The sequence below is a fragment of the Vidua macroura genome, chromosome 9 (assembly GCF_024509145.1).
Source record: "Vidua macroura isolate BioBank_ID:100142 chromosome 9, ASM2450914v1, whole genome shotgun sequence".
In the NCBI taxonomy this organism is placed as follows: Eukaryota; Metazoa; Chordata; class Aves; order Passeriformes; family Viduidae; genus Vidua; species Vidua macroura.
Genome location: NC_071579.1, coordinates 13,119,323 through 13,139,747, shown reverse-complemented (window position 1 = coordinate 13,139,747; position 20,425 = coordinate 13,119,323). Strand labels below are relative to the sequence as shown.

Sequence of the window (20,425 nt, the reverse complement as noted above, 5' to 3'; positions counted from 1 at the left end):
ATTGAAGAGTAGTGTTCTTCCCCTAATGAATTAGATGTAACATTATCGTTACCCCCTCATAACTAGTGGCGATGCAGTGGTAGGTTTTAAGGCAATGCCGCACTCCACTTCCCATGTAACAAAAACACTGGAGAGAAAATCAAAAAAAGAATCCAAGCCAGCTAAAATGGCCAAGCTAAAGTGCAGTATTTCCAGGGCTGATCCATGCACACACATTTGTATCCCAGAGCAGCCACCGTGTGGGCTGTCAGCTCTGAGCAGGGCCTACGTACAGAGTCTGTCCCTTCCTTATGACAAATCAAGCCTGGGGTCTGGGTCACTGAAGGAAGCTGGGCTATGCGAGTGCTGAAGGTGCCTGAGAACAAACAATGTATCCAGGCATTGCTTCCACCTTGTGCCACTGGCTGAGGCATGGCAAATTCCTGCCTCGGGTGTGTTAGGCATCCTTATTCTCTAATATCTCAAAGAAATATGCAAACACAGTACAGGTTTGGCAGCCCTCCCAAATCCCTTGTCAGCTGTGCGAAAATGCTGAGGTAAAAGCGAGTGTGCAGGCCTTGCTTTAAGTCAGAATCTCTGCTAGGCCAAAAGTGCTGACTGCATCCCATTCTGGAGGGGAAAATGGAAGGAGGTCGCTCCAATTGAAGGTCAAGGTGCAGTTTTAGGTTTCCTTTCTGTGGTGTTGGTGGTGGATATTGGCCCTCAGTGTGCCCAAGGGCTCCAAGTGTCTGTCAGGGCAGTCTGGGTGTGGGAAGTGTCCCTGGCCCAGCACTGGACCTCCCATCTGTCTCCCTCCTTGGCTGTTGCCAGCATCTCCTGGATCCATCCGCTCAGCCCCAGTGGAGAGGTGCTGAAGATCTGGGGACTCACGTGGCAGGGTGTTTGTAGCCTTTGCAAAGCCGTTATTGGCCCATGGGGGCAGGTCAGGGAGTCCTTGGGCCCCTCTGAAACTGATAGGAGCTGTCTTAAGCCCTGCATTCAGCTCTAGCCCACAGAAACTAGGATTCCATCCTCTCTTACTCAGACATTGCCCAATCCCAAATGGAATAATCAGTTCACACATCAAATTGCACATCCAAGCCCCACACCTTTTGTGGCAAATGATGGAAATGACGCACACTGATCTGAGGTGTCCATACATCAACAGGCTGAATGTGGAGAAGGTTGTCTGTGCCTGTGAACATATGTGGATCCACTTTCCAAGGATGTTGGAGTGCAATGACCGTTTTGCTTAATGTAGGTTCACGTAGCTCTGCATTTCACAGTAGCGTGAAATAGAACATGGAGAAAACGAAATCATGAGACACTTTCTTTAGGTGTAAGTAAAACTTTGTGGGCCAAATGTTCACTGCTTTGAAAGGACCTAAACTGCATTCAGACCTTGGGTTTTCTACCTTTTATTTCAGGATTTTGGTATGTTGCATCACAATTTGAGCACAAAGATGATGAAGAAAGCAATCGTGTCATCCAGAGCAACACCAGATCTTTCAGATAACTCACTAAACACAGAGCTACAGTCAACCTTACTGCTGATCTCCAAGTTTTCAAAAGAATGTTAGTACTAGGAAACGTTTATCTTTATTTTTAAAATTTCTCTTGCTGCTCTTCTATTTGAAGTGATGACACTAATGGCCTTAAATTTTTATACCAGCGTTCAAATAAAAATTGAAATTTTGTTATGAAATTATCCAATTTAAGGTAAGATATTTGCTGGGGCACATCAGGATGGCACAACAGATCTCCTGAATTGTAAAATTTTAGAATTTTTTTGCACAGTGGAATATTTCCTCTTCTGTTAGAAACAGTGTTCACTTTCATTGGCCAAACAGTGAATTTAGCTGTGTAATTAATCTCCAATTCTAAAGATGCATTGTAAATTTACAATTATGTTAATTTTTAAATGTTTTTTTTCTATTTAATTTTCTTTTTCTCTTTTCCTCTTTTTTTTTTCCCCAGTTTTTTTTCATTCAAGAGTCACAGCATAATCTAGTGGTCAAATATGAAAAGATGACTTAGTGGATTATCCATTGCTTTTGTATTTTATTCAGACAGAAAAAATACCAGCATAAAGAAATTGGCTGCTTATGCTCAGGAAAGCAGTTACCTGAGCATAAGCTCAGCATTAATCTTTAAAGATTAATTTTCTGTTTTTGCAAAGAGTCATTTTTACTGAATCAGCAATCATTTTGCAGTCTCAGGCTGTATGTATGCCTACGCAGCTGTGGTGGGTTGGCCTTGTCTGGATGCCAGGTGCCCACCACAGCTCCTCTCTGCCTGCCCTCCTCAGCAGACAGGGCACAGGAAGTGTGACCAAAGGCTCACAGGCCAAGACGCGGACTGTCTTGGCAAAACAGTGGAGGTCCACCCTGGGGCCAGCTGGCACCGGCTCTTCTGGAAGGGGAAACTTCCAGCAGCTTCTCATAGAAGCCACCCCTGTAAGCTCCTGGCTACCAAAACCATGCCACACGAAGGCTGTGCAATAGGATGAAATGCAGCTCCCCATGCCTGGAGCCTCGGTACCACAGACACCATTCTAGCAGGAACAGCCAGGATCCTGCCAGCCTCACCAGGGCCCTTCTGCTGCCTTCTTTCTAAAGCACTTTCTTACACCACCCTGTTGACATGAATATAAAGACAGTTACTGAACTGCCACCATGAAAATCAGATTTTACCCAGTAATGTTGTCATTTGTACCTCAAAGCTGCTCTGGTGGTTTTCTTTTCTACCTTAGTGATCAAAACATTTTGGCCTGAGGCTTCCAAAACTCTTAAAAACACACCACCTTGCTAGGCTTGTGTAGCTCACAAGAAATTAGGCAGGAAAAATATCCTTTGGGAACTGAGTTTGAATAACATCTAATACTGCCTAAAAGTCCAATATTTTTGATCTACAGAGTTGTTATTGCAGCAATGACCTGGTAATATAGGATTCTGGCCTGCAGGCCACTAAATACTGTATTGCCATTATTAATAAAGAGCCACAGGCTTTCAAAGCCTCAGGACTGAGAGATGTCAGATTTGTTTTGCTTGAACTCACACAGGCTTGGCTGGAGCTCTGTCTTAACTTGCTTAGATGTAGCATCAATTTTCCTTATGAGGTGGCTATGTCAAATTTCATTTACTTTAACCTCTGCACTGAAAACCAGATCTGATCTAAGCTGTAGTAACAAGCAGTCATTCCATGGAGAAGGAAATATTTATCACTAATGCAGAAATACAGGCCTAGCATGACAGCAGAGGCCCTGGAGTCAATGATGTGCAAGAGGACACACATGCATGCAAACATACAAGAGCAGCTTAGAAGCTTTGTAGAAACTGGAGTGCTACACAACATTTGGAACCCACATTTTGATTCTATTCAGGAAAAGTAAAAGCAGACTCCACTTGGAAAACCACTCAAACAACCCTGGCTGCATAATCTACAGTTCTGCAAGTCACTGTGTGTATAGTTACAGATCAGACTGTTGTTCTTAGCAACTCAATACATCTTAACTGGAATTTGAGTTTTTGTCTTCATGAAGTTACCACACATTTACAAAAATATAATCATGTTCAAATGGATAAAAAAGGGAGAAAAAAAAAATCACTAGAAGGTTAATTAAGGTGTGGAAAAGCTTATTTATACAGGCTGTGGAATCTTCACCCCTAGGGCCTTTTGACACCAGGCTGGAGAAAGTCCTGAATGATGTGGTTGGATTTCAGTATTGACCTTGCCTTTGAGTAGGTACTGGACTTGACTTTGACTGGACTTGAGATTGCTGCAAAAGGATCTCCCTCCTTTCCCACCCGAATGAGTCTGTAGTTCTGACTCATACTGGTACTGCTAAACCACTTGCTTTCAATCTCTGTAAAAGCAAAGAACTTCTAAGCCATGGATTTCACCACAAAAACATGATGCATTGGTGTTGAGGAACTCTATTGTTCAAAAATCTACAAATTAAACATCTTGGAAAGTAAAAAAGGTAATATATTATTCATACATTTTGACTGTAGACATGATGGCGAGAGAAAGTGTATTTTTTTTTTTTACTTTCTGTGTCTTAGAAAAAACACACATTTTTTTATCAGCTTGACTTGCATGTTGCTATGTTAAACCTCTGCTCTAGAGGTGTTCAGCTTCAGCAGCCTGGTCTAACAGGGTAAAGAGACTTTAGAAGAGTTTTTCTCTATTTTTGAGGGAGATTTTGTGCTAGGAGGAACAGGTGGGCTGAAGAGCCATGAGATATTAGTTATTTCAAGTGAAACAGTTCTTGTCAATTGTTCAGTGTAACTAAAGAGTACGTAGTTTCCTCAGACTTCTCTAAGCAGAACTGGGAACAGTGTTCCGTAGTTGTGAGCGGAAAACACTTGAAGTTCTATCATTATTTTAACATCTGGTGAATGATGTGCAGATTAACAACTGGAATGTGCTAGAACACTAAAAGGGAAATAGGAAGGTTTGCTTTGCCTACAAGTTCCACAGATCTGCTGCAAAGAAAGTTCTCTGGAGTCATTACCCAGGAGTGAACTACAACTCAGGCCAATTTAAACAGGATGCAGCAGCACAGCCACCACAGGCCTGCATTTACAATTGTTATCTTCCCATCTGCTACAATTGCACGTTGACCAGCATACCCCAGAAAATCTTCTGGACTTTATACAAACCACAAGCCACACACACAGAACTGGCTAGGCTGGCCAGTGTTACTTTTAAAGTTTCAACAGCCTCAGAAAAAAACTGCTGATGTTATCAAGAGAGAAAATACACTGCTCTATTTGCACACTGTGTTAATTATTCCACCTGTTTCCCAATTCATAGATGTTTCCTAGCTTATACTTATGGCAGCTACAAAAATGCAGTAACAGATCCTGTAAGAAATTGCTCCTACATTTCTGCTTTTCTCATAGATCCCTTTAGAAGATACTTTTTTACCCAACTCCTTCCCAAACTGATTTGGACTGTCATCTGATCAACCTAACGAGACTGCTGTGACCACCCACAATGGCCAGGTCCTTGCCCCAGCTGTCAGCGTTCAGTCACCAAATGTGCACTGCCGAGACCCTCCAGGTGCACCGTGCACACAGCGCCAGGTCCGTCATGAGCACTCAGGAAAATTGGAGGGGCCTTGAGGACTTTATGGACTGAACGCCTTGTGTTTTCTATGGAGAGGTGTGGGAGGCAGCCGTCCCTACGGATCAGGTTCCAAGCACGTTTTCTCCGTGGCTGGCTCCAGCACAGCCTGGGTGTCCCTGTGTGCTCCAGCTGCCCAGAGCCACGGCAAGTCCTCCAGGCCCGGCACCGCGCCTCTGTGGGACCCACGGCCTGTGGCAATAATGACACAGGCAGGCTTTTGCCAGCCAGCAAACAGCTAATTAAGTACGCTGAGGCCTGAGATTTCATCAGTCAAGATCGGGGATTTCACCCTCTCTTAAGATCACAGCCTGTATCCCCCAGAACAAGGCAGGCTTCAGAGCTGCCTGTGTGGCTGCGGCGGTAGGTGGCAGGAATCTAAGCATCCTCAGTGCTCACGCTGATTATCCCCTCACAAGTTGTAATTATGGCGGCGTTTCCCTCGGCCAGACACAGCTGCCACCCTGAGGCAGCAGGCTCATGCCTGTGCCAGCCACGCCTCAGTTCACGGGAGGCAGGCAGGGACAAGTCTCTGCAACTAAAGGCTGAGGAGAGGGCATTTTGAGAGCAACACTCTTTAGGATTTGTGTGAGGACAAGCTCCTAAGTATTAACGGGGAGGGGGAGGCTCCCGCCTCCCCGGGGAGCAGCCCCGCGGCCCTCCCCAGCCGCGCTCTGCGCCGAGGGGCGCGCCCGCCTCAGCGCGCACGTCCCGCGACCTCCGCCGGGGGCGCCAGTCTCGCGAGACCTGAGGCAGCGGCGTCGCCCCGGCTCTCGCGCGATTTGCGCCGCTGGTTGCGGCGATGGCGGCGCCGGGCGCTGAGGAGCTGCGGGCGGGCGGGCCGGGACCCGCGGGCGGCCCGGGGCTGGGCCCGGGGCCGGGCGCCGTCCCGCCGCACCCCGGCGTCTCGCGGCGGCGCGGGCGGACGCTGCTGGTGCGGCACCTGCCCGCCGAGCTGACGGCGGCGGAGAAGGAGGATCTGCTGCAGCACTTCGGGGCCGTGTCTGTGCGCGTCCTGTCGGACCACGGGCGGCTGGTGAGGGCCGGGGCCGGGGCGGGGCGCGGGCCGGGCTGAGCCTGGAGCCGGGCCGGGCTGAGCCTGGAGCCGGGCCGGGCTGAGCCTGGAGCCGGGCCGGGCTGAGCCTGGAGCCGGGCAGGGCTGAGCCTGGAGCCGGGCCGGGCTGAGCCTGGAGCCGGGCCGGGCTGAGCCTGGAGCCGGGCCGGGCTGAGCCTGGAGCCGGGCCGGGCTGAGCCTGGAGCCGGGCAGGGCTGAGCCTGGAGCCGGGCCGGGCTGAGCCTGGAGCCGGGCAGGGCTGAGCCTGGAGCCGGCAGGCGCGGGAGCCCCGCTCCCAGGGCGGTCGGGACAGCGGCCGGCTCCGGGGTCCCGGCCCGCCCGCCGCCAGCCCCGTGCCCGCGGCTTTGGCCTCTTGCCGCTGCGAGTGAGGCTGGGCTTAAGCCGCGGAGAAGGGCCTCTTGGCACGTGCAGGGGTGCAGTTTCATCGGTCTCTTGAAACCTCTGGTTTGCTTTCTTCTTCCTCCAGATTACGAAAACGTGAATGTATTTGTTCTGCGTTTAGTATTCTTCATAAAGAGCCTCGTGTTTTGCAGAACTGCAGATGGATGATGTCTGCATATTTTATCAGGGTCATGCTTCATAGGATATCGGATATGCTGATTTTCTTACAATGATTTTGGGTACGGAATCATGTATTGGCAAGATGGGGTAATAAAGTTTGTTAAAACAAATTTAACTTTGAAAGGTGTATTCTGTGAGGATTTGATTAATTTGGAAAATTAGGGGGAAAAGTGGAAACTGTTGAAACGTTCAGAGCACAATAGTTACAACTTCTGTAGCAGGAAGAGCGTTACTTTGATGAAAATGTTTTGTGGGGTGCTCCAACGAATTTTCTGGTATAGAAGAGGATTAGACCTCTTTATGTCCTTTCTTGCAGTTTAGAATGGTTTTTGCTTGCTAGAAAAAAACCACTTGTCCTGTATTCCTCCAACTGCTGAGCTCATGTCTTAATTTTGACTGCAGGAGGTACTTTTCCAAAATTCGTAAGAAAAATGTTTTCTAGTCCTTCATGTTTGCCCCAGATGGGAGTTAGATGACTCCCATGTAGTAACTTTCAAATATGTAAGCTTGAACTAACAAAGTGCTTGTGGCTCAATGTTTTACGTGCAATCTCTTACGTTTTTGATTCAAATACATTATAACTTTTTGTTTGTTTTCTAGAAACATACTGCTTTTGCCACCTTTCCAAGTGAAAATGCAGCTGCAAAGGTTTGTATTGAGTTTGTAACTGAATGTTTTAGCAAAGCATTGAGTTGCCAGTCCTCTGATGTGGTTTACACATCATCTGGTACTTAGTGCTAGGAAAAAACAAAGGGGCACAAAGAACACTGAGAGTTCTGTTTCAGAATTTGCTTGCAGGACTTGATGAAATTCTTGAACACTTCTGTAGAGTCCTAGGAAAGGTGGATTGAAAGGGGTTTGTGGAAGTCATCTGATCCAGCCTGGCAAAGTTAGAGAAGCTGAGACTGATCAGAGCACTGTTTAGGATGTGTGTGCATTTATATGCAAACTATAAACCAAGCAGAGTTTCCTTGTCTCCTGTGTAATTGTGTTTGCCATAAAAGTCAGCCCTAGTGATTCTCACAATCCAAGTCTGCCTTGAATGCCCAACTTTGATAAGAAAACTACTGTATTAATAGAGGATATGGATGCCAAAAAGGTAATATTAATAATGCTTTTTAAATACTAGTCTGGTTAAAAAGCCTGTGTCAGAACTTTCCCCTTATACCTTGGGGGATTTTTTTTGGTGTGGTTTTTTTTGTTTGTTTGGTTTTTTTGGGTTTTTTTTTGGCCACATTTTAGAGGACTAAAAAAGTTAAAGACTGTGTGAGGTGAACAGTGGTGAATTAGCTGCTTGTGCCAGTTGTTAGCAGCCTGCTGGGCTCTGGACTTGAAGAATGCTGGATCTTCCTAGTGCCACTGTTAAGATCTTGATTTTAAAATTCCTAGCTGTTACTGACAGAGTTTAGCATGCTTATAGTGCAGGAGCAAAAGCTTGGTTACTTGAAATTCCAGCAATTTAGTAGGCTGTGTGAAAAGTTGGATTGTTAAAGCTGCTGCTGTGTTCAGGTGACCAACCTCTGCAGTGGTTCTGGCTGTGCAGCCTGGACCCTTTCCTTCCTGCCAGCAGGAAATGCTGCTAAAAGCAGGGCTGGGAAGACACAAACTGTGCAGAGCTCTCATGTCCACAGTAACACAGGCTTAGCTTAAAGCAGCTGGGACTGCATCCTGTGGCCAATGTACCACTCAAAGGAAAAACAGTTATGCTTTAAGATAATTCTCATGTTTGTCCTCTTCCCTTTCTTTTCTCCTCTGTAATTACCTGAAGGCTTTATCAAGACTGCATCAGCTGAAACTTTTGGGTCACACGTTAGTTGTTGAATTTGCAAAGGAGCAAGAGAGTGCACAGGTACTTAGCCAGCCTTCTGCCTCAGACAAGTGCAAAAGGTATGTGCAGAGTAATTTCCTTGTTGTGTTTGTGGTCAAGGAAAGGGGATTCTGGATTCATGATACTTAGGTGGTATGTGTAACTCAAAGGATGAATTGTAACCATTTGGAAGTCTTAACAACAGGCTCAGACCTATAGGACAGTGACTGCATTCCTCCCAACAGAACTGTGTCATTTGCACCTGTGGAATGTTCAAATAAGTGATAAAAGCTATGTGATAGTGCTTAATTAAAAATAGTGTAGTAGAGTTTTCAAGTTATATATTCCACTTTCTGAATATGAGCAAATCAATAATTTAATACCTTTGAATTTCTGGTCTCTGAAGAGAGTGCATGATAAATAATTTCAGTTCTTTTCCTTTGATTGGATTTAAGTCAGGAGTGTCTGAATATAGGAAGACTTAAATCTACATATGTATTTATTTCAGAAGACTGTCACTACTGTAATTATCCTCATGTATTAATTATGAAGAATTGGTAACAGCTGTAGTAATGCAGTTGGTAAAAGACTTTTTATATTTAATAATAGATGACGCATATTTTATATATTACATAAGGCATACTTAATTTTTGCCCTGTTTTAATTGAGTCTAAATTAATTTTCAGCTTAGAAGAACCAGTGAAAGAAGAAGAGAAGATAGAACCAAACTGTGTTAAAATAGAGAATGGAATTGCACCCAACCATGGGTTAGTGTTGAGTTTTTATCTTACTTACTTTATTCTGTTACAGATTATTTTGAGCTGTGTTATGTACTGAACAAGAGTTTTGTTTCCTCCTATGCTGCTGTTCCTCAGGCATAGCTGTAGGAGTTGTCATAAAGATGGAGTTTCGGTTCCTCAAGTCTAGAATCCTCACATCTGCATAGTGACTGGTGCTTTGAGCTGTGAACTTGTGGATTGCAGAACGGCCTTCTAGCACTATGCATTGCTTTCCTGGGAGGTTGGAGGGCTGAGGTTTTCCCAGTGTTAACAGCAGAATACCACTGACTTCTTTTTCCTGATGTTTCTTCCTTTTTCCTCCCCCCATTTTCATTTTAGCATACAGGAAGTAGTAAATTTTTTGAAGCTGATGCAGCCCTTTGAGCATTGAGTTTCTGATACTTGTACAGGCTGCTATGCTGTGCTTTTGGTTTTGGACGTGTTGACTGTTTCTGTTTGCTTTAGGCATCTGCATGGCTTGATACTTTCAGTATGCCCAAGCCCAGTAAATCTGTCATGCATTGGGGACTACTTCATGATGTTGAAGGCATTTTAAGTGGCCCAAAACTGTTGTAGGGCAAATAATAATATTTCAGTGTTACTTCAGATGTAATCAGTAGTTAAGCCTCTTGTAATCATTAATTGTTACCAGTGATTAAGTGGCAATAATGTTAAAGTGTCTTGTTTTCAATCTTTTTTTCCTCAGCCTCACCTTTCCCATCAATTCTTGTCTCAAATATCTGTATCCACCACCTTCAAGTGCAATTCTAGCAAATATAGCAAATGCCTTGGCAAGTGTGCCCAAATTTTATGTCCAGGTAAGTAAAAAACAAGAAAAAAAAGTATAAAATTAAAGCTATTTAATTTTTTCATCTTTTAATTATTCACAGAAGTAATTATTTTTGTCATCATAAATACTTACTTGGTTTTTCTGTGACAGTGTTAACCAATCTTAGTTGTTTGCTATGCTGAGGTAATGAGATTTTATTAACCTGAGGTAGATTACTTAATTGGCACTGAAGACTTAACTGGATATGCTCTTTCTAATTAGATGTGACTTGAGTACCTGGGATTTCATTCTGAGAAGATGCTGTACTTTTTTTTATTAGCCTTGTTAGGGTGTTGCTTATATTGACTGTTAGTGTTGGATCTCAAGTGCAAGTTTTACATTGAAACTGTGCTGATTTACACCTGCCAGGAGTGATAGGCTCTTTTACCTATCAAGGAACTGTCATCACTTACTTATTGAAAGGAAACCTACTTATTTTGACTCATTTCAGGTACTTCATCTGATGAATAAAATGAATCTTCCTCCACCTTTTGGACCAATCACTGCTCGCCCTCCCATGGTAACATTTTAAATATATGTTCAGTATTGTAGGATTGAGTCACAATTTAAAATGTTAGCAGCATAGTAGGAGATCTTAATTTCTAGAGGATTGCAAATCCTGCTGCATTTCACTGGGTACATGTTGGTCTTCTAAAGCAATTCTTTGGACTCTACTTAAAATAAACCATCTATGGTAGCAGCACTGGAATGATTCAAACTGTTGGTTCACTGTTGAAACGGAGATGGTTTTGGAACCTAAGCCTTCACCCATATGCTTTGACCGTATTCTTCTCAGGAAAGTCCTTGAAGCTGAGTGCAAAGTGAAAATCCAAGGCCAAGGTTGCTGTATTTTTTTATCATCTTAGCTTAAAAGAATTAAACCATTCACTGTTACGCTTCAGAAAGCAGATTGTTTTTGCTTGTGGAAAGTTTTTCATTAGTAATGTAGTTTACCAAAATGGTATCTAGATCCCTATAAGCATACTTGGAGAAAATACTTGTTAAATTATCATTAATTGCTTTGACTGTTGTTATTAAGAAAACGAGATACGTTTAGGATTTTTCCTTTAAAAAGTGTACTTTTTAAAACTTTTTCCCCATAATTAGTACGAAGAGTATTTACCAGTGCCTGTGCCACCTCCCCCAATCCCACCTCTGCCTCCTGAAGAGCCTCCTTTGCCTGAAGAGGAAGAAGAAGGGCTGTCTAGTGGGGATGAATCAGAATATGAAAGTGATAATGATGAGGAAAAGGAGAGGTATGCATTTTACAGTCATTTGCAAGGTTTTGGGCTCTCTGAAAGGGGTGGTTTTACTTCTCCAGCTTCTAGTTCAGCAAGTGGTAATGTTTGCAGTATATACATGTAGCATTTAGTAGAGAGTATGTAGAAATCTTTCCAGATGCTTAGAGAAACTCCAGAGTGCAGAAGGACAGTGCAGGTTTAAATGCAGTAAGAAAATGAAAGTGGCCTATTGGTGTGCAAGTTTTCATTTGTTCCCATGTCCAAAAAAAACCCAACTAAACAAAAACTCAGGAAGCAGAAATTAGATTATTTTCTGAAGTTTTCATTGTTCCACATCTCTCTAAATTGACTCCTCAGTTCAAATCGTATGTGCACACCAACTTCCAGAACATTCTTTTTACATCAGCGGGTATTGCTAGCAGTGATAATATTTGTGATGAGGATTCTCTTGCAGTTTTGGGAGTGAGTTACATCATAGCTGTGTTTTTTTTAATCTTTAAACTAACTCTGAATTACAAAGTAGCTTTATTCTTTGCTGTCTAAACTGAGAAGTAAATCAGAAAGTCCCTATGCTGTATTTGGAAAAACACATCATTTGGAAAAAGGTACTCCTGTTGAGTGTTATAAAATCAGGTTCAGCTTGGGGCATCACAGCTTCTCTCACAGCTTCAGTGTCCCAGTAAGGAGCATGCTTGGGGAAGGAAGGGCATCACTGACATGTTAGGATTATGGTCAGTCCTTAAGTGCTTGGTATATATTGATTTGCTGTGTGTTACAGCTTCAGTTTTAAGTTAGTTAGTGCTACAATTATATTCTGAAAAGTTCTATGTTAAGGATTTTAAGGAAAGGGGAAGGGTTTTTAAAATTAGTACTTTTAAATAAACTGTAAACCTCTCTGTTTTATTTTTGTTTTGTTTTTATTTTTGTCTAAAATAGAATGACCAAGTTGATGGAATTAGCAACCCTTCAGCCTAAAAGACCAATAAACACAAAGAAACGTGGTGTTAGAAAAAAGCAAAGAATTAAAGACATGTTGAATGTTCCTGTGTGTACTTCCCACAGGTTTGTGGTTTTTGCACTTATCCTATTGGTTTTATTACCCTAAAAATCAAAATTTTCCTCTAGTTTGAGCTGAAGTCTGCTCAACAACATTAAAGTGTGCTTAATGCAAGCTCTGTTTCTCTTCCTGTCAAACCAATAGAAATTCCTTTTCCTAAAAAGATAACTAGTTTTCCATCACAGTTGTGACTGAAGTAATTTGGATTTATTGTTTGGGCTGCTTCTTAAAACAAAAAATTAAAAGTACAACACTGGAAGAATAAAAACTGGCTTGTTTTAAAGTAAGTTTGAGTCTTAGAACTGCAGATCTTTGCCACAGTAGACAGCAGTGCAGTATTTCTATGTTGTGATGAATGGTTGTGAATGCATTTTTACTAATGGCTGCCTGCTTCCTCCAAGTGATTTGCTACATTTTTTTTTAATGTCGTATATTTTATATAGTAGGTGAGAGCAGCAGCAAGGCCAGTTATTTTTCATGCTTAAGTTACTGATGAAGGTTTTAATAAATGCCTGTGTGTATGTCCTGTGGTACGTGATTGTTGGTTTTGCTGCCACTGCCAGACATACCTTCTGTATCTGCAGTGTTGTAATCATCTGTAACTCTGTTGGGTGAAATATGTGTTTGTAGTAAACAACTGCATAAAATCTAACTGGAAGAAATCTTGTGTTTGACCATGCATTCATCAGAGTCTGAATCTTTAATTAATATGTTGTTGTTTTAAACAGTAACTCGCACCCTACACTGTCACCTTCAGATGTCTTTGAGCAGCTGCAGCACGTAGGTCATAAAAAAATAGAGTTTCATATTAGTACTGAGATCCCAGCTGTTCTTCAGATAAACTCAGAAAAAGAAGAAAAAAATGGTAAGAGAGTTTGTACTTGAAATGTATTTAATGTTCAAGTCATGTGGCTTCAGTATATAAAAGGGTGCTGAAATTTGCACCAGGAAATTCTTTTCCCTTACTGTATTGGAGCTTGCAACACCAAGTTGCATCATATTTGTATTTGCTGTTTTTCCTGTGTTACAAGCTTGGGAAAGGATCCAGAGGATTTTAAAGGTCTCTCTCCCATGTACTTATAGGTTTATGGTGAATTGCACTGTCTTTTAAATGTTAGGATGCAAATGTTACAAATTTTCAGTATTTTGTGATGTAAATGAATATATCAGGGTAGTTTCAGATTTTCCTTTTCCAGCTTTTAGAGAGCAGCATCCAAGAGATTGCCAACCCCTTTTCTCTGGTGCACTGATTATCTGCCATAAAAGTGCAATGATAACAATGAGGTGTGATGGCTTTTTAGAGGGTTATGGTCAATCTGTGGTTCTTGGTACTTTAGAGTAATATCCAGTTTCTTGAAGGGAATATAGTGAAATGGATACAGGATTGAACAGCAAGGCAAGTTTTATGCTAACTAATGCATGCCGTTGCCTTTATTTGTACTACATGGGGTTTTATACGACTGTACAGAGCAGGTACTTTTGTCAAACCAGGGATTAAAACTCATTTTTAGGGGTGTATTCAAATTGCCTTACAAAGTCTCCTCTATTATAATGTTACTGGAAAGAGTATTGTTTTCTTGCTGGCTCTTGATCTTGGTGTGAATAAAGGTACAAACCACTTACATAATTTGTTGAAATTTCAGATCTTCATGCAACCACGGAAGAAATCAATAATACAGGCTTTGGAAGGATTTTCCCAGCTCCTAGCTCAAATGATAAAATGGAAACTGAAGAGGAGGATGATGAAATACCATCAGAATTTATTTCTAGAAAGGACCTAGAAAAAAACAGACTTTCTAGAGAAGGTATAATTGTGAGAATAGATTATCTAGTTACAGCTTTTTGATTTGTTGCAACAAATAGCTTAAATAAGGGTTTATTTTCTTAATTGAGCATATAGTAAATTATGTTATACTGAGCAGACGTGCAAAGTAAATGAACTAAAGCATGGTTTATTTTTTTTTTTTGTCTTCAAGAAATGGAAAAATATTCTGTTTTCAAAAACTATGAGCCAGGTGATCCAAATTGCAGGATATATGTGAAGAATTTAGCTAAACAAGTTCAAGAGAAGGTAAGTAAAGAAGCAAATTAAATATCTATCAAAAGGGCTTTTTCTTAGCATTTATCTTACACCTGCACTTTAATTTCAGGATCTTAAGTTCATTTTTGGAAGATACGTTGACTTCCAGTCAGAGGTGGAACGCAATATGTGAGTTCATTTCGTACTTGGTTAGAATTAAGCCTTTTATATTAACTTCTATCACACTTCTGAAAACTGGGATTTTAAAAATAGAAATATTCACATTTTCTGTCTTTCTGCATAAACAAAAAATGTGTTAGACCTAAAAATCATTTATTAAGATGAAGAAATAGAATTTTATGACGAGTGACTGAAGACACTATTATTTTGCCTTTATATTTGCATTCCTAGATTTGCTTTTCTTGGCTGTGTGACACAGAATGAACTGTGTAGGTGATTGTGTGTATTGATCATTTTGCATATGTCCTATCTTGGTAGTAATGCACATCAATTTGCCATCCTGCAGTTTAATATTACCTTTTAGCAAATGGTTTCCGCAGGCAAAATGGTCTCCAAGGACATCATGCCTCCTTGTAGGCTTTGCTTCTGTTTCTGCTGTTTCTCCCACCTGAAGCATGAGAATTGTGCATTTGTATGCACAGTTTGCATTTGTACTGTGAAATCTGCAAGGTTTGGTAAACATGAGTAATTCCCACTTCTCCATTGTGTCCCTAGGTTCGATATCCGTTTGATGAAAGAAGGCCGGATGAAGGGACAGGCTTTCATTGGACTTCCCAATGAGAAAGCAGCTGCCAAAGCACTAAAAGAAGCAAATGGCTATGTCTTGTTTGAAAAACCCATGGTAGTTGTATCCTTTTCTTCAAGCATTTACATTATATTCTTTGTAATCTCTGCCAGTCTCTAGTTTTGTTGTCATAGTGTTCTGCAAAATAAAAAATGCCTTAAGAAAACCAGTCAGCATAACACAGTGCACTATTTATGGTAGCTGAAAAAACCACAGAGGCAACTCTTCTGAAATAGGAAAGTAAAAGTGATTTATTTAAGAACAGAATTTGCTGGTCTTACATCTTTTATCCTGCAAAGACAATACAGAAGATAATTTAGTTTGCATGACCACTATATTTAAATTAAATACAAGGGTTTTGCCTTGGCTAGGTGTATGTTTACAGAATCAAGAACATAAGAAATCTTCCAGTAAGAGTAAGTGGTTTTAGACGGGTTTTTCAGCTGGAATGGTCTCTTTTTGATTGCATAGCACTGTTTTTTTGTGTGAAAGTCCTTTCTTAATTTTCACTTAAATATTTCAGAGTTTCAGTTTCTTTATATTCATATTAACCCCAGCATCTGCTGCTTTTACTGTTTTTGCTCCCAAATACTGAGACATGAAAGTTACGAATTCATGCTGGGTTGGAAGTTTGTAAATATCAAACATTTATCCTACTGTAGTTACCCTGTGTGCATCTAACCCATTCCCAGTTAATCCTCCTTATGGGCTCTCTAATTTAAACTCTTGTACTGTGTATCAGTGAGGTCCTAATCTTTGACTAATAGACACTGTTATAATACTTCATACTGTAGTGGAATTGATTCACAGATAAAGGTCACTTTCTAGACTAAATTGCAGAAGTAATCTTTTTTGTCTTTCCTAACTGACTTGTACTTACCAGACACTTGTAGTCCTTAACAGAATCTCAGCAATTTGCTCGTTCAGCTAGACCAAAACAAGATGCCAACGAAGGGAAAAGAAAAAAGTAAAACCCTGCGCAAGGTATGGACTCTGTGCCTGAAAGCAAAAACAAAGGATTGGGCTGGGGGGTTTTTGTTAGTGTTTGGTTGGTTTTATTTACTCTCTCTTTAACAGCTTCTTTAGGAATAGCGATGATGGAGAGGAAATGTTCCATACAAATTAATTTTCTTAAATGTGTGCTTATATCAGAAAAACAGAGTGCAAGGTATATAGTTGGTGTAAGTTTAAAACTTTCCTTTTTTCTGTGTTTAAAACCTCAGAGACCAATATTTTCCTAATCCTGATATTGTAGGGCACTTGTCAGTTTCTCTAATCCTTAATCTGCAAAGATAAGGAGAATATTGTGGAATTTTGTGGAATTGGGCCACTTATCTTTTAGTAATCTTCCAGGGTTTTGGTATTGAAAAGTGTTGCCTCTTAACTCCTTCCTTTCCATCCCTGCCATTGTAAAGTGATCCTGAAGAACTGGTTCCAGCAATAAACTTCTGCTAGCTGTAAAGAATCTTTACTAACTTTAGAAAATGAGTTCTTAGTGCTGTTGCAGTAACCTTTAAACTTGTCTGAATTAGTGAAGGATATTCTGTCAGGAAGTGCTGCTTAATGTTGCATCGATCAAGGCTTCCTTTGTTGTGGAATATGTAGGTCCTCATTTTTGGCATTATTTAAACATGAAGAAAGTACCTTCTGGCAGAAAGTTGTTATTTCACTTTTATTTCCTATCATGTAGCTTTACTTCACTGCTCCCTACTCTGAGTATTTATGTGAGAGTAAATCAAGCAGAATCAGCTCTAATTTACCTGAGTGGTTTCATGGCCTGCAAACATTTGTATAGTGAACTCTAAAATGACCATGTGATGTAGCTGGTGCAAGAATAAAAAGCATTTATTTCTCAATCTGCACCCTCTTGATACATGAGTTAGCTCAAATTTAAAGGGCACTGACCTTAATTTCTGGTTACAGTTGAGATCACTCTGGTTATGCCTTCGCTTAAAACTAAATTAACTGAAGTCTTAGTCCAAGTACTTATGAAACATTACTTAGCCCATGGTATGTTTTTAATCTGGAGCTTGATCCTTGTTACTCTGAAGAAAACTAGAATTTGAAATAAAGGATGTGAAAAATTGTTTTTGATTTTTACAAATTGGCTGTAAAGCCCACAGTGTGGTTATTGTGATGGTAGTATTTCTGTTGTTAACAGCTACTCTAATTGTAGGTTCTTCATTCCATCCATTGTCTTAGGATTTTTAAAATCAGATTTAGGCTTGTTTCTCTCTCTTTGGTCTTAATTCCTATTTTGTCTTATTGTTTGTAGCTTGCAAAATCTGTATTTTGTCAAGTTAAAGATCACTTTTTTATAGGCCGCCTTCTGTACTGGTCGTTGAAAAGAGCCTTGGCTAAAGTGTTCTATTAGGATAAAGTATTTATGAGACTATTTCGGTCTTGTTTGTCACTCCTTTCTTGTTAGGAAAAAACCTCCTATTTGTATTATTTCGTGTCTAATAAGATTACTAAGGTTTCTTATATTATAAAAAAATTGAAGCATTTTAGCTATTGGAGAACCTGATAGATGAAGTTTGAGCACTTTTATTCTTTTAGGAATTCAATTTTTTTTTTTTTAACTCATTTTGTATAGTTATTCTGAATTCATTAAACATGCTAAATACTTGAGTTGCTTAAAGAAAATAAGAAAGTGCTTATTTGTTATAATATTGATGGTCACCTCAGAAGCTTTTTCAGGAATGAGCAAACCATACTTAGGCAAGATTTAATTGTGCATCTGAAAGTCTTCCCTGAGTTATGATCTTACAAGTGTCTCTGGTGTTCTGTTCATGGGCAGAACTTCTCACTTACCTTGACTGTTTATATGTTGTAATCATAACAATGTGGCACAGAGTTACACAGGTTTCTAAGGATCCATGGCATTTAATTAAAAATATTTGTTCAATTTCCCAAATAATGGTTAAGCTGACCCCTATTTCTGCATGACTGTTTTTCTGTTCCTGCTGGAATATTCTGATTAATGATGCAAAATTCCATTATAAAAACTTGAGTCTGCTTGAGTTTAGGGTTGTTTTTCTGTTGTGGGTGGGTTTTGTTGTTTTGCTTTGGTTTGGTTTTTTGTGTTTGGGTTGTTTTTTTTTTTTTTTTTCTACAAAGGTTTTATCCCTTTTTTTTTTTTTTTTTTTGACAAAACAATACATATGGTTTATAAAATACAGCAGAACTCCTTGCTGGCTGAAATGTCTTTTTATTGATGGACTGGCAAAAAGTTCACCTGAAGTGACGTTTTCCTGTAGCTGAAATACAACTGTTTGGGAGAAAAGTTATGTGAAAGAAACTGATGTTGAGAGCTCTCCAGTTTCTTCATAAGGAAGAAAGCTCTCATTAAAGGGAAACATGATTGAGTTTTGGACCTGATGGAAATAAAGTGAGTCTGTAAAATGGCAAAGACTTGAAGGAGATGTAAAAATCTGCTGATGTCCTAATAGTTCCTGTTATCAAAAAATGTATTTACTTCTGAATATGAAGCTTAGTGTTGATGGATTCATCAGCCCTCATTAAATCTCATAAGGGGTTAGAATTGGTTTTTATCAAAGAGGCATATTTGATTTTTTTTTTTGGTAGGTAGCATAAAGTTATGTGTGTGCAATACTGAGAATCAAGTAAAATTAAACCACATTCTGCTGTTCTTCTTTAGAAACATTCCTGCGTAAATACTGCAATAATACTGTCATGCAGAGTGTATCCTTTCTTGTTGTATCCTTTTTTGTGCAATGTTTCCTGTAGCACACAACTGCATCTTAAGTTTTCATATAGAGTAGGTGTGGGGAGGAGTTAACATGTTTTAAGCTTGAGCCACTCTAATAACTTTAAAAAGCAAATTTTTTCAGGGGGGAAAAAAGAAACCAATGAGTTGTCTGTACAATGAAGGTTCTCAGTCTTAAAAGGTGGCCTTCACCTTCTTCTCAGATACCCTACTAATTTGCGGTCCTGTTCCTTAGAGGAACAGTTCTAGTTCATACCAGCTGATCTGTGTGAAGCTGTGCTGAGCTCACACTGATCAAGTTACCTTGTTTTACTTTAAAAACATAGTAATATAATAATATGTTGGCTAAAATACATCGCAGAGCAGTTTTAACATTAAGGGGTTGATCAGTATTTTAGATCATTTTGATGATTACTGTTGTTCTGATACATGAGAAACAATTTGGAGTTGATTTAGTTAATACATTCCTTACTTTGTCTTTTTTGAGTAAAGAAGAAAATTAACAATATCTTGCAGTTAAGTATTTGGAGCTGGACTAATAATCAACTATTAATCACTGCTGCCTTTTTGTTGGTTGTTTGGGTTTTGTTACATTGCTGTCTGCACCGAGGTAGTGTTGTTGCTAGTGACCTACATGTTTCCTGTGGGTTTCATACTACATTACTGTTTAACATTCTGTAATCTAAAATGAACACAGTCTGCATTTATTAAGATGTATTTTTTCACAGACATTAAGCACTTTTTAAAACACTAAGCATCTTTCAATTTAGTTGTCAAAAGCCAGTATAACACTCCTTTTTTTTGGTAGTTCTTACTTTTAACATGACTTTGTGATGTTCCAGGTCCCTTTTGTGTTCCATCTCTTTCAAGTATTATCGAGCTGGGGAAGAAGCAGTGTAATCATCAGGACTCTTGAACTGTGCGTAGTAGCATTTCTAAAGTATTTAAGGCAGAGAATAAATTTTCCTGTCTTAAGGATTCCACTTATCTTTAAATAACACAAGATTATTACATCATAAATGTATGTTAGATTGCTTGTGAAATCTAATAAATTATTTCCCTTTTCTTCATTTTGCTGCCTTCTCTTTGTTTTGACTTTTGTTCTTGGGGTTTTGGGCAGAACAGGTCTTCTTGTCTTGAAAACCAAGCAGAAGGACTGGTGTATTGGCCTGAATTTGTTCTGTGAAACTGGGCACTGTTCTTCCTCAGTAATTAACTTGCATTGTTCATCTGCAACTTGAAAACTGTCACTGGTGAGACTGAAGTAATTAAATCCAGAGTAACAGTTAAAACTGGTATAGCTGTGGTCCTTGCCCTGTTGAGGGTGATGGTCACATAGGATTAGCTACATACTAGGCTGCTTAGTGCAATGGGAAATACTGCAATGACATTTAATTGACAAGATATTCTAG

At 40.2% G+C, this 20,425-nt stretch overlaps 1 protein-coding gene across 4 annotated transcripts; it reads left to right on the top strand.

Moving 5' to 3' along the window:
- The first annotated feature begins 5,911 nt into the window (after positions 1-5,911).
- On the top strand, positions 5,912-20,083 carry RNPC3 (RNA binding region (RNP1, RRM) containing 3). Of its 4 annotated transcripts, XR_008438260.1 has the most exons (16): positions 5,912-6,145; positions 7,346-7,393; positions 8,514-8,632; positions 9,239-9,319; positions 10,038-10,149; positions 10,612-10,680; positions 11,268-11,416; positions 12,338-12,463; positions 13,187-13,323; positions 14,102-14,263; positions 14,435-14,529; positions 14,609-14,667; positions 15,214-15,346; positions 16,195-16,267; positions 18,945-19,528; positions 19,856-20,083. XR_008438260.1 is itself a non-coding variant. In XM_053984512.1 (15 exons), the coding sequence occupies exons 1-14, from the start codon at positions 5,912-5,914 to the stop codon at positions 16,252-16,254; spliced, it is 1,584 nt and encodes a 527-aa protein (XP_053840487.1). In that variant the 3' UTR covers positions 16,255-16,267; positions 19,856-20,083. The 4 variants fall into 4 exon arrangements, 3 of the variants coding, with proteins under 3 accessions (XP_053840487.1, XP_053840486.1, XP_053840488.1); XM_053984512.1 differs by lacking the exon at positions 18,945-19,528; XM_053984511.1 differs by having other exon boundaries at positions 18,945-20,083.
- Positions 20,084-20,425: the final 342 nt, after the last annotated feature.